The sequence below is a fragment of the Marmota monax genome, unplaced genomic scaffold, assembly GCF_021218885.2.
Source record: "Marmota monax isolate L192 unplaced genomic scaffold, Marmota_monax_Labrador192_F-V1.1 WCK01_AAM20220418_F8-fsc01438, whole genome shotgun sequence".
Classification (NCBI taxonomy): domain Eukaryota; kingdom Metazoa; phylum Chordata; class Mammalia; order Rodentia; family Sciuridae; genus Marmota; species Marmota monax.
In genome coordinates, this window is record NW_026694684.1 from 52,871 (window position 1) to 66,549 (window position 13,679).

Sequence of the window (13,679 nt, forward strand, 5' to 3'; positions counted from 1 at the left end):
AATTAAAAAAAAAAGACGGGGCTGGGGTTGTGGCTCAGTGGTAGAGTGCTTGCCTAACACACATGAAGCACTGGGTTTGATCCTCAACACCACATAAAAATAAAATTATCATGTCCATCTACTAAAACTTAAAAATAAATAAATAAATAAAAGAAACCCAGCAAAAAAAAGTGTAGGCATTTTTTAATTTTAATTTTAATTTGTTATATATAATAGCAGAATGCATCACAATTCATATTACACATATACAGCATAATTTTTCATATCTCTGGTTGTACACAAAGTAGAGTTATGCCATTTGTGTCTTCATGCATGTTCTTAGGGTAATGATGTCACATCACTTCATTCTACCATCTTTCCTGCCCCCATGCCTTCCCCTCTCTCTCCTTTGCCCTACGTAGAGTTCATCTAATCCTCCCATGCCCCTGACCCCCAACCCCATTATGAACCAGCCCTCCTTATAGCAGAGAAAACTTTCAGCATTTGTTTTTTTGGGGGGATTGGCTAGCTTCACTTAGCATTATATTCTCCAATTTCATCCATTTACCTGCAAATGCCATGATTTTATTCTCTTTTAATGCTGAATAATATTTCATTGTGAATATATATACCACATTTTCTTTATTCATTCATCTACTGAGGGATATCTAAGTTGGTTCCACAGTTCAGTTATTGTGAATTGTGCTGCTATAAACATTAATGTGGCTGTGTCCCTGTTTTTAAGTCCTTTGAGTATAGACTGAGGAGTGGGATAGCTGGGTCAAATGGTGATTCCATTCCCAGTTTTCCAAGGAATCTCCATACTGCTTTCCATATTGGCTGCACCAATTTGTAGTCCCACCAGCAATGTGTGAGTGTGCTTTTCCTCCTACGTCTTCTCCAACGCTTATTGTTGTTGTATTCTTAATAGCTGTCATTCTGACTGGAGTGAGATTAAATCTTAGAGTACTTTTGATTTGCATTTCTCTAATTGCTAGAGATGAACATTTTTTTATATATTTGTTGATTGATTGTGTATCATCTTCTGAGAAGTGTCTGTTCAGTTCCTTGGCCCATTTATTGATTGGGCTACATTTTTTATGTTTAGCTTTTTGAGTTCTTTATATATCCTAGAGATCAGTACTCTATCTGATGTGTGAGTGGTAAAAATTTGCTCTCAAGATGTAGGCTCTCTATTCACCTCACTGATTGTTTCTTTTGAGAAGTAGCTTTTTAGTTTGAATTCATCCCATTTGTTGATTCTTGATTTTAATTCTTGCTCTGTAGGGTCTTATTAAGGAAGTCGGGGCCTAATCTGACATGATGGAGAATAAGTGCATTAAAAAAAGGGAACAAAATGGACATTCACAAGACAGACAAGGTCAGGGAAGCGATTCAAGGCAGAGGAACCAGTATAAGCATAGAATCCTTTTCTGGGCCAGTTGCTGTATGACATTTGGTGTAGATGAGAAGGTGATTATTCTCATGAAGTGAGATCAAGTTATTCTTGTTCCTGGGAAATATTTCCTTGATGGAAATATTCCCATCATCATATTCCTCAGACTCTTGATGTCATCAGTTCCTAGAGAGCCCAAAAGAGATGGCACAGGAACTGGGATATAGTCATGTTTTACAATGTACCCAGAAGAACTGAAGAGCACAGGTTGCATTCAACTTTGGGTAAGCAGTTCTCAACCTGCTTTGTGACTCAGACCTCTTTGAGATACAGATGAAAGACACATTTAAATAGAATTTTGTGTACAGACTCTCTGAAGCTCATCCCTAGTCCTTAGATTAAGAAGTCTTGTTTGGACTAGGTGGTGCATATATGTAGTTCCACTTTAGAAACTTTAGAAACTGAGGCAGAAGGATCACTTGAACCCAGGAGATTGAGATCAGCATGGGCAATAGAGCAATACCTTGTTTCAATAAATAATCTTGTCTAAATGAATGAATGGGGGAATAGCTCAATGGTAGAGTGTAGCATGCATGAAGTGCACACAAACACTCACATGTATATACACACACACACACACACACACGGACTCTGGTTGTAATTTATGTCTTGTTAGGAAAGAAGGATCCATAGCTGGGTGTGGTGGCATATATCTGTAATCCCAGCTAGTTGGGAGGCTGAGGCAGAAGAATCTCTTGAACTCGGGAGTTGGTGGCCAGATTGGTATTGTGAAAACTCATCTCAAAAAAAAAAATTCAGAGTAGAATTCACAACAAAGAAAACAGGGAATAAAAATTCATTTCATAATGATAAATGAATCAAGAACACATAAAAATTCTAAATGTTTGTGAACTTGATAATAAAACTTTAAGATACATTAGGGGAACACTAATAGAATGGCTAGAAGTAGTAGACAAATCCATAATCATAAATTTTAACATCTTTTTAATAACTGATAGAACAAGTGGATAACCAGTAAGCATACAAAAAATTGGAACAACACTATCCAGCAATTGGACCTAATTGGCCTATGCATTGGAAAGGAAGATATGCAGCTATATTTTCAGGAAACATGAACATATACATAAAAATATGGAACACATAAAAATAAATCTTTGAAATAATTTTTTAAAAGTAAATGAATTTTAAAGATCTGTTCATTATTAACTACAAACCATTGCTAAGTTTAAAGTAAATGGAAATGTGGTATGTTTGTGGATCAGAAGAGTCAATATTGCTAATATGTCAATTATTCCCAGATTAATATGTGCACTCTACACAATCCTGACCAATATCCCAAGTGGCATTTTTTTTTTAAGTTCTGGTAAGACACAATACCTTTATTTATTTATTTATTTTTATGTGGTGCGAGGATCAAGCCCAGTGCCTTACACGTGCTAGGTGAGTGCTGTACTGCTGAGCCACAACCCCAGCCCCACAAGTGGCTTTTTAAAAATGAGCTGAAATTCTAAAATTCTAAAATTCACATGGAAGTGCACAAAACTCAACATACTCAAAACAATTTCAAGAAAGAAGGATAACAGAACTACAATAATGAAGATTGTGTGGTATTGACATCAAGACAGACACATAGATCAATGGAATGACACAAAATACTATTCCATTTTTGGCAAAGATATAAAGGCAATTAATTGGAGAAAGGAAAATCTCTTCAACAAATGGAACATTGGGGATCTGCACGCAAAAAGATGAGCTTCAAGTCCTACTACATGCCATAAACATCAACTCAAAATGAATCAGTAAACCCTCAAACTCAAAATTCTACATGAAAACATGGGGAAAATATTGTTTATTCATTTTTCTCCTTTTATGGATCATTTTTATAGTACTCTTGCTAAGTTATCTTTGAGCAATTCAAGTTCTATTTCCCTATGTTTTCATGTAGAATTTTGAGTAGTATCTTCAAAGAAAAGTTATTTTAAGCAATAACTTTAAAGATACTATTAACAGAATGAAGAGATCAGCTTCAGAGAAGGAAAAAATAACAGAAAATCATAAATATATCTAGGATATATAAAGAACTCTCAAAACTCAAGAAAACTAGAAAAACAGATAAAAGCTTTGAACACATACTTCACAACAGAAGATACAGGGATGGCAAATGAGTACAGGCATATTACCTGACTTCATTTATACACTAGGGAATTTAAAATCACAGTGAAATACCCTACATGCCTATTAGAATAATTTGTCCTATTAAAATAATTTTGGAAGTTTATTTAAAAATATGGGAGAGATAAGTGACAGTAGATCGGTGGTTGCCTGAGGAAGAGGAATGTGCTGGAAGTAAGGTGAAAAGATGGGTCATGACAGTATTTAGCTTTGGAACAAACAGACCCTGAACCTGCCCTGAAAAGGTCCAAAAATGGCCACGTGACATTAGGATCATTTAGACCACCATTTAGACCTTGAAGATGTGAGGAAAGAGTATTTGGGGTCTATGGAGAGGCTGGGAGTCTTGTCTTGACTGTCTTTATGTACACAGTGTATTTGTCAACTCTTGGATGCTCTGACTCTCAGTGGCTCTGGAGGAGTCAACTTGCTGTCACAGATAGAAAATGTTACAGACATGCTGTTCAAGCTGGTGAGTGCTGTGGGGCTGGGAGCATCCTGGACTTGCCTTGTCTCTCTTCTTTAGAGATGATGATTTCCCCAGTGCAGGTTACCATCTCCACATGACAGGTGTCTTTCATGTGGTGTCTGTAGCTATTCACACCTTTGGCTTTCCTGAAGCAGGCAAATGCCTGGATTTTGGCTGCAGAAAAAGATATTCTTTGTTGGTAAATTGGGCACATCGTATGTCTCCCAGGATGACAGGTCTTTGTTGCTTCCCCTAAAATCTGAGAAAAGGGCAGAAGGTTCAAGCCACTCCATCATGCCTATGGGAAATGCCAGGCTTTCTGTATTATGGAGTAGAGTAAGAAGACAACTGAACATTTGGAAAAGGGTGATACCTTCCAGAGAATTAATTTGTTGGCTGATGTCTTCCCTCTGGAGCTAAGCATGTTTCTGAGTTGTATCTTCTTGTTTTCCTTCTTGCCAAATACCACACTTTCATGGCTTAATGCCTCAGTTTCCCCATCCATGTGTAGAGATAGTTTCAGTTCTTCCAGGTCTGATGGCCTTGGTTTTCCTATAGGTGAGTGAAAAAATCACCAACACAGATCCTCATTCTGTGCAGAACCACAATGTTTCCCTGAGGGCTTTCTCCCTGTTGAGTAAGTGAACACATTTCCTTCACCCCAGGTATGTGTGTCCTCACTTTTGTCTCTGGACTAGAGTGGGAGCCCATGTTCCCATGGGGGTGTGTGCTTCCATCCTTTTAGATAAGATATAAAGTTAATCATGTAAGCTTTGGAATTTAATGAATCTGAAAGGGCATGGGCCTTGATTCTCCTCCACTCTTTTCAATTCCATTCCCTGGAGTTGGGATTCAATTCCCTTTCTCCATTGGTGAGCTCCAGCTCAGGAAGAGAATAATGTGATTATTACAGCACTGATGGGAATGATTGGTCTGCTGATCTGTGGGGGGCAGGTGGTTGGTAGGACAGGGACAAGGTGTAGCTCAGGAAAAATATCTCCATGGCAAATCCTAGACAAATGTCTGTTTTCTTCTGCCTTCTTTTCTTCATAGTAATGGGCCCTAATTTATTCATCCCATGTCATGGGGTTTGCTGTGAATATGATTTATTCCTCCTTATAACTGCCACTTAAACTTACCCTTGATTACCTTGTATTTCTAATAGCCAAGTTGTACAATGATCAGATGGTATCTTTAATACGAAAGACCATGGAATCCAAGGATCCAGCCAGGGTTATGTCAGCCCTTCAGGTCTTCCGGGATGTATTCCATGTTGGTGAGTGGGAATGGGGATGGTCCTGGGGCTTTAGGACTTGGTCTTTCCTAGGAAGGAGATCTCCTTTCTCAGGGAGACTGTCCAGTGAATTAGTTAAAAGGATGATTTTAAATTCAAAGTAAACTTAGTGTGTTCAATCTTGGCTTTGCATCTTACTAACTGTGCAACCTTGGGCAGATTACATTTAATCTCTACCTCTACTTCCTCATTTTCAAAAATGGATGTAAAAGTAATGTCTATCTTCAGTGTTTTTTAGTGAAGATTGAAGAGAAAACAGGTGAGCTGCTTAGAACAGCTACCATGCCATTGGTTTGAGTGGTATATGTATGATTTTCCAAGAGAGAGTTTCCCCTCCTATCAAATGTTTTATGAATCTTTCACTGTATGCTTAGCACAGTGCTAGGCACTGAGAATGCACACATAAAACACATTTCCTGTTCCCAAGAAACTCACTATTGAACAGGTGGTATGGAGTATAAAACAATGCCAGAAAGTTCAAAGGTGAAACGATTGTTAGGAGAGCATTAACCTTATCAGTGCATTAATCCTCTGATGGATTAACTGGTTGATAACTGTAGGCAGGTAGTGTGTAGCTGGAAGAAGTAGGTCACTGGGATAGGTTTTTGGCATATATATTTTGTTCCTGGTGAACAGAGCAATGTCCCCACCCCCCGCCCCCACCACTGCACAGCCCTCTGTTGCTATGTCCTGAGCTGCTTTGCTTTGCCACACACTTCTGCCATGATGTTCTCTGCCTCACCTGGGGCCCAGAGCTATGAAGTCGGCAATCTAAGGACTGAGACTTCCAAACCTTGACCCCCAAACAGACTTTTTCTCCTCTAAAAATGTTTTTGTCAGATCTTGTGGTCACAGTGACAAAAAACCTGACTAAAATAACAGAGAAGATGAGGATTTTCCCACTGGGAAGTAATGTAGGACAGTATGTACTCCATTACTGAAATGAAGGTTGGCAGGGTATGACAGGGATACAGAGAAGGGATCTATCAGGGTAGCTGGGATGGGCTTTACATAGGTGATTTCACTGAAAACAGAGAAGGAAGGAGATTGCAACAGTATATCAGGAGAGGGAATTTACCTCAAAGAACAAAGGTCAAAGTTCTAAAGGTTGAGGTGGAAGAGGTGGGGTAGAACAGCTTGGCTGGGGAGGTGAATTTGTATGTTTAGCCATGCAAGATTGGAAGGAATGGGGCTTAGATGCCAGCTGGATGAAAGTACTGTTTCAGATCACTTTTAAGTCCAGGCTAATCATTTTCAGGGTGCTTAGGAGTCAAGGGAGGGCTGAGATGCCTTCGGAGACTCCACCTAGCCTTGGAGGCCAGTACTGTGCCTGGAATTCTTCCCATTTGTCTTCTTATCTTTCTCCAGAAACAGAGGAGGAGGAGGGAGGAAGCTGACCTCTAGCTGCATGTATGTGTTTTCTCTAGTGTCCCAGACAGAGAAACTGCAGAGTGAGGTGATAAATTCTGTCATCATCGTGATACAGGAGGATTTCAAGCCATTGAGCAGAGGATGAATGTTTGTACTGGGAGGGCCATTGGTTTCTTGATTCTTTAAGGTGGTATAAAATGGAGAGGGGGAGGGCGATGGGAAATGAGGAAGGTCTCACAGCCAGTCCAGTTCTGTCCTCAGACTTCTGTCCTTGGGTTACATTGGAGTTTTTCAGAGCCTGAGAAGGAGTTGAGAAATGGGCAGTACTTAACAGCCTTTTTCTGAACTGTTTCTGTGGGCAGCAGTGTGGTGTCTCCAGTGTGGTGGGGACACAGCTCTAAATGACATTAATTTAGACCCCTGAGAACACACAACTGCTGTTTTGTTTTGAGAGAAATCTCCATATCATGTCTGGGGTGGGATCCTGACAAGCTGTATTTTGAACAAGCTCCACTGCCAGGGTTGGAAGCAGCAGAGACTCCCAGTTCTGGATTGAGCAGGACAGAGCACTGAGGTGCCTGAAGCAGGGACAGTCGTTTTGAGTAGCAAGTGGAGAATAATGACACTATCCTAAAAAAGAGAGGCCTAAATCCCTAGGTTGGGCTGTCAGGAGTTATAGATTCATTCCTGGCTTTACCTTGGAAGGCCACAACATAGGAACCTTCCTGAACTCAGATTCGTCCCCTCCCTAACACTCCTGCCATTTTCAGTGTCTCTGGGGACAAAAAGTACTTAGCATTCTATAGGAGGATGATAGAATTGAAGTGGGTTGAAACTTCAGGACAGAGTACTAAAGTGGTCAGGTTCATTGGCAGGTGGTCTGTCATGACCATTGAGTCAACAGAAGAGTCACACTGGGCTTGGAGTAGAGAGATTTGAGTAGGGAGATTTGGAGTAGGGAGATCTGGAGTGGTCCTCTGTGTCCTCACTGGAACATGAGGGATCCTGTCAGCCACCCTGAGATATTACTTCCAGTCTTGCCATGTGATGGTCTGTGCCCCCACAGGTGCGTAGAGCCCTCCTGAACTTCATTGAGACCCTGAGCCAGTATGACTACTTAACCCTGTCCCAGGGGAACGTTGTCATTGACTACCTCATCAAGCTCAGCCTGTCCAACTCCTCAGTGAGTAGAGGCCAGAGGCAAGGGAGGGCACCGAAGGGAAACAAGCCTCAGGGAGGCAGAAAGAAAAAAAGGACAGGGTTAAAAACACCAGGGCAAGAAGAGGGAGGGACAGCTGGCAAGATGTGGAGGAGCTTCGGTGCCTAGGACCCTGATCAGGGAGTAAGCCAGTAAAGGCCTCACATTGACTTCAGATTTCAACTTTTTCCTTTTCTTATCTCAGAATGAAGAGGATATTCGAATAATGTGCTTCAAAATCCTACAGATGGTAAAGCTAAATGGGGTCAAAGGGCTTTTTTTCCTCTTCTACTGGCTTCCAGATCACTACTCTGCCCCATCTTCCACTCCCCCTCCATCTTATTCCTTGTTCTGTCTTTCCCATTCCTCACCACCTCCATCTATTCCCCTCAGGTGCTGGGGCCCCCTTTGAGAAGCAGCTTGGCAGAGTACAAGGAGGACATTGGGCAGCAAGACTGGAGGCCTGAGTCTGAGTCTCACTTCTGGTTTCTAGTTGTAGAGTCTTGAGCAAACTACTCTCAGGACCACACTCTCTCCTTCTGTAATAAAAGGGGAGATCATGTGCCCTGCATGCTCACAGAACCTCCAAGTATTCATGGCTGCCTTTAGGCACTGACTCGTAGATCAGAACTGAGAAGAGGGGCCAGGAGGGAAAACAGTTGTGATTTATGCTCCTCCCTGGATTTGTAGTCCTTCTCACTCTTGAAAAGCTCTTGTCTCCTTACCATTAGCATTTTTTTTTCTGCATCTGGAATGTTTCCCCATGAAGGCAACTAAAAGTCTCACAGTTCCAGATTTCACAAAGCCCCTCTATGTAATCATTTCCTTCCTAGTGTTATTTTAACAGCACCTCAGTTACATTTCACTAATATCAGCTGAAAGGGGGAAGAAGAGAGGGTAAAAGGGAGGGAGAGAAGGAGCTAGGGAAGGAAGAGAGAATATGGTTGAATGGGAGGGATGCTAGGTGTATGTACAGATCTCAAATACCCCTCTAGGAAACCAGGAAAGGAATACAAGATCATGGGTTAGAGAATATATGATTGGGGCTGCCTTGCTCTTGGTGTTGAAGCTCTGGGCATGTCCCTTGCCAGGTGTCCTTGCCCATACTGATCACCTTGGTGTGTCATCCCAGCAACATCTTGGCCTTTGTGACTCTGAGTAAGGCAGCCACAGAGATAGCTCTGAAGGCACGGACCCTGGGCCAGGTCCCCTACCTTAGCAGCTTCCACCTCATGCGTGAGTACAGGGGAGGGGCAGCCTCTGGACATGTGGCATCTGTGAGCATCCTGGCTGGGACAGGCCTGGTGGGGTGGAAGGCAGCTGAGACCCTGTGGGGGTGTCAGGTGGAGGAGGGAGGGGTGCAGAACTATGATGTGGGTAAGGCTGCAGTGGGGACTTGGTCCAGGCATGAGTGAGAAAGCAGAGGGTCGGGGCAGCAGCCTGAGACCTCTTGGCCCCTTATGATCCACAAGGGGCCTCCTCTGAAAGAGAAGCAGCCCTGGACACAGTTTCTTCCTGCCACTAGTCTTTATTTTGAAGCACCGGAGTCAAGATGTGAAAACACTGTTGGTTAATTATAAAGTCATGAGTCCACAGGCATTCCTGATCCTTTGTTTTTCCTTGGCCCTGATTTGGAGACTTACCCCATTTCTGACCTGTAGTCCTGGTGGAGTTAGGGATGGGGTAAGGGTGTCATTCAGCACATTATTATTTTTATTTTTAAATTGAATATATTGTTTGATTTTTTCCCTTTTCTGAGTCAAAAATGTCACAAGCATTGTGACAATGCACTGGCATTGATGCTCCCTCTCCACTTTGCGTTTTCTCCTCCTGTGTGGCTCTGATGGTGGCTGCCAGTGCACTGACTCTGTACCTTTCCTTTATCCTCTCTGCTGACCAGGTCGTCTCCCCTCAGAAACTACTGACCTATCTTGTGGTAAGTGATGCTGGGATGAATATTCTTGTCCCCATCTATTCATCCACACACCATCACTCATCTGTCTGTCCGTCCATCTAGTCATCCCTAAATAGTTTGAGAATTACTCTATTCTAAGTGTTATGCTGGATATGGAGTAAAGAGGTAAGGCCAAGGATCATGGCAGTCCCTGGGAGATGCAGTCTGGGCCAAGAGCATGGAAGAGGGAACTGGAGCTTAAGTGGTAGGACATGGAGCCTGGGAACTGAAGGTAAGATGCAAAATGCCTGACCTGTCTCCTCTGTGGCTCAATGGCGAACCTATTTCTGTTGACCTTGGATAAGTGCACCTGCCTTTCTGGATGTCATTTTTCTCAATAAGTGTGTTTTGTATCCCTGTCTGCTCACCACTGTGACAGACATTATGAATATTTGGAGGGATGGAGGGACCAGGTATAGACCTGCCTTTGAGGTGTTCACAGTTGTAATGAGAGAGACAAATGACAATAATCTAGTCATTACAGATCAGTGTAATAAGTATATCAACAGGAACCTACAGATTCAGTGGGGTCTTAGCAGAGTAATGGGCCAATTTGGCCCCCAGGAGTCATGGCAGAAGAGGTTTTATTTGAGGGCATTTTGGAGAACATGTTCAACAAGTGGGGAAGGTCTCAGCTTCAGATCTACCCTTCTGTGGTTTTATTCTAATTTTCTTCCTTCTCTTCCCTTAAATTCTTTTCTCTGCCTCCTGTTTGCTTTTCTTGTTTCTCAGTTGCTCTCCCTGAAGCCTTACAGAGAAAAGGAGTTTGGTGTGAGCTCCTTAAGGCTCTTATATGCCTTGCATCCTATCACTTCCCTGCATCCTGTTATCAACTCAGATGTGGGCCAGGTTTGGAAGAAGGAGATACCCCAGATGTTGCGGATCCTGGATGGTGAGGGGTGGGCTGGGAGGGTGGAGGGATGGAGCTGGGGCAGTGGGGGAGACTCCAGAAGGGTTTGAGTCACAAGGAATAGGAAGGATCTGGTTAGGGTTGAGGAAGTGTGAGAATAGCTGCTTTTCGCCTAGTTGATGTTATGTGTGATGCAAATTCTAGTTCAGAGTTCTGTATCTCTATAGAGTTCCAGAGTGACTACTGTTCCTTCATGTTGGTGGAGGATTAGGGGAGAGTGTGATAGGCTTTCAGACAGACTCAGGTTTGCATCCTTGCTCTGACACTGACCAGCTATGGGTGTCTGACCTTTGGGATGTCACTCATAACCTGTTGGGGCCTTGTGAAGTGGGCTAGCAGTTGTCTTGCTGGGTTGTAGTGAGTGTGAGATGAGAGGTAGAATGTTCTGATGTTGGTACTTTTTTCCCTGACTGGGGCCTTCTGATCTGGTGGGCACCATTGCTGTCATCTTTTCCAGATAATACTGAGAAGACCCTGAATCAGAAGGAGTGGGAGGAAAGACTCCTCCATGTGAGGCCCTCCCTGAGAGATACCTCTCTCCACCCAGTGAGGTTCCCTCTTCAGCATCCTAGGGGAGGAGAGGACCTGAGAACACCATGGCTAAGGCTACAATCATGGAACCTCCATGACCAAGGGAACCTTTGTCTGGCCATTCATGCTGCCTGGTCTCTATATTGGAGCCTCTGATGATACTCTAAAGCCTTGACCCACTTTTCATGTCCCCACAAGGCCCAACCTTTGTTGAAGAGCAAGGAAAGACCCCTGGTTGTGTGTGCTTGGGCAAGTCATTTAGCCTCCCCCAGACTACTGCCTCTTCATCTGCAAACTGGAAATGATCATTGCTATTTCACACAGTTCAATAGGATGATAAAGGAGAGGACCTTGTGACCTGGAAGGGCCTGCTTCATATATGACTTGTCGTGACCATTATTCTAGTGTTGTTCTTGAGTCCTTGATCAAGCCAGACCCCATTTTTAATTTTTCTCTCTGTATTTCCAGAGAGTTCCCTTGACTCTTGGTTTTGTCTTACCCCACTTCTATGAGGCAGAAAAACTTACCCACCTTTCCTTGTGGCTCTCTCCTCCCTTCCTCTTTCTCAGTTTTCAGGTCGGTCACTAGTGGCCATCAATGATGATGACTGGCTGGAAAAACTCGCCAAAACCATCTTGGAGAAGATAAATTACTTTAATGATGATGAGGAGAAGGTAGGTATGTGTGTGTGATTGGGGTGAGAGTTGTAAGGGAAGCAGGTGGGGGTGTTGGGAGTAGGGGAGGAGCCTAGTGGGAAGGGCTATAGAAATTCTCAAGAAGGGTAGGTCTTGGGAGCAAGAGTAAAGTGGTGTCCCTGGGTCCCGAGGAACTGAGGAATGGAGATCATCACCCTGGAATGGCAATAGCATGAAAGTATCTCACATTTGCTTAGTGTTTTAGGCTTTATTTTCTGTTGTCTTAATGGAACCTCCCAGCAATTCTGAACAGAATAGAGCTGGTACTTGGGTGCAATGGAAAGATTATTGACCATAGAATCAAACTTAAGCAAGTTAATTCAAACTATTTGAGGATGCAGCACATGGCTTGAGGACTGTGCTTGGTGCTGATTGAGATAGTGGGGCACCTTTCCCTTACGGTGCTTGGGTCTGCGATGGCAAAGGCATGGGTCCTGACCCTGCCTGCCTGTTTGAAGTGTTCTGGGTATCATGTGTCTTAACCTGTTTAATCTAACTCGCCCACTTGGGAAATGGCAAGAATAACCTCTACATCCTAGGAGGATTGATGAAGAGCAAACATGGGGTTCCTGTGAGGATACTTTGTTCTCTCAAAAGGCTAAACAACCCAGAATCCAGGGGTTTTATAGTCCTAAGCAGATTGTTGTACAACTGGCATTTGAATCTAAGTTCTTTGATTTTTGATCTTGTTTTCCTGTCCCTGAGCAATACTTTATTTCAGCTTAGGAATCTCCAGGCAAGAGGCCTGCCTCACTTCCAGGACCCTAAGTATTGGCAAATATTTACAAAGCACCTACAAGGTGCACTGCATTGTGGATGGTGGCTTAGGGATGCAACATGACACGAGCAGGAATTCTTATCTTACAAATTTAGTTACTAGAAATATGTACTAGGTACCCACAATGCAGCAAGCCCTGTTAGGCCCAGATTCCTCATGTGAAAGACAGGTCCTGTCTTTAGGAAACCATGTCTACTTGAGGGGATTGATCTGCAGAGGGGAGTGAATGTGTGGCCTATGAAGAGGGACAAAGCAGCTTTCCTGGAGATGATCCATAATCTTGATTTCCTTGTGGTTGTCCCAGGTATTTTTTAGTTGGTGTATTACAATTATAGATAGCAGTGGATTTTGTTGTCACATATTTGCACATATGCATAATATAAAATATAATTTGTTCACTTTCATTAGGGGTAGTCCCAGGATGCTTTTTTCAATAGCTATTTTATTATTGCATTTTTCCACATCATAAGGTTCTATTTTTATTTTTTGAGCTCATACAAACCTAGGTTAATGTTTTTCTGATCAGTTTTATTTTTTGACTGTGGAGTTTTTAAACATTGCAATGGAGATTTCACCTAGGTAAAGCTACAAGGCCTTTACTATTTTCTTATGTGTTGTACGTTTGTGTACACTCTTGTGTTTTGTGTTGTATGTCTGTATGTGCGTATGTCCATATTTCTTATATGAGGAGCGCTCATGATAAAATGGATCCGAATTATTATTATTTTTTTTATTCACGTGATTTAAATGGTTTAATTTAAATTATGTAAACAGCTGTTAAGGATTGTTTTTAAAGGTGGTTAACAGATCTGTTTGTTTACTAGTTTAAATTAGGTAAAAGGCTGTTAAGGATTGTTTTTAAAGTAGGTTAACAGATCTGTTTGTTTACTTTCACCTTTCCTTTTCATTAT

The 13,679-nt window shown here is 42.4% G+C and overlaps 1 protein-coding gene across 7 annotated transcripts in view; it reads left to right on the top strand.

The window, feature by feature from the left end:
- Positions 1–10,721, top strand: part of LOC124078559 (uncharacterized) — a 51,614-nt gene extending 40,893 nt beyond the window's left edge. For 3 of the 7 annotated variants that reach the window (XM_046423403.2, XM_058572371.1, XM_058572370.1), the window contains 3 exons: positions 3,942–4,040; positions 4,596–4,674; positions 5,203–6,663. In XM_046423403.2, the coding sequence (XP_046279359.2) occupies positions 3,942–4,040; positions 4,596–4,674; positions 5,203–5,435 (411 nt within the window). In that variant the 3' untranslated portion in view covers positions 5,436–6,663. Of the gene's footprint in view, positions 1–3,941; positions 4,041–4,595; positions 4,675–5,202; positions 6,664–6,699; positions 7,886–8,105 lie in introns of those variants that run through there. The other 4 variants (XM_046423402.2, XM_046423405.2, XM_046423406.2 and 1 more) reach the window with 4 other exon arrangements.
- Positions 10,722–13,679: the final 2,958 nt, after the last annotated feature.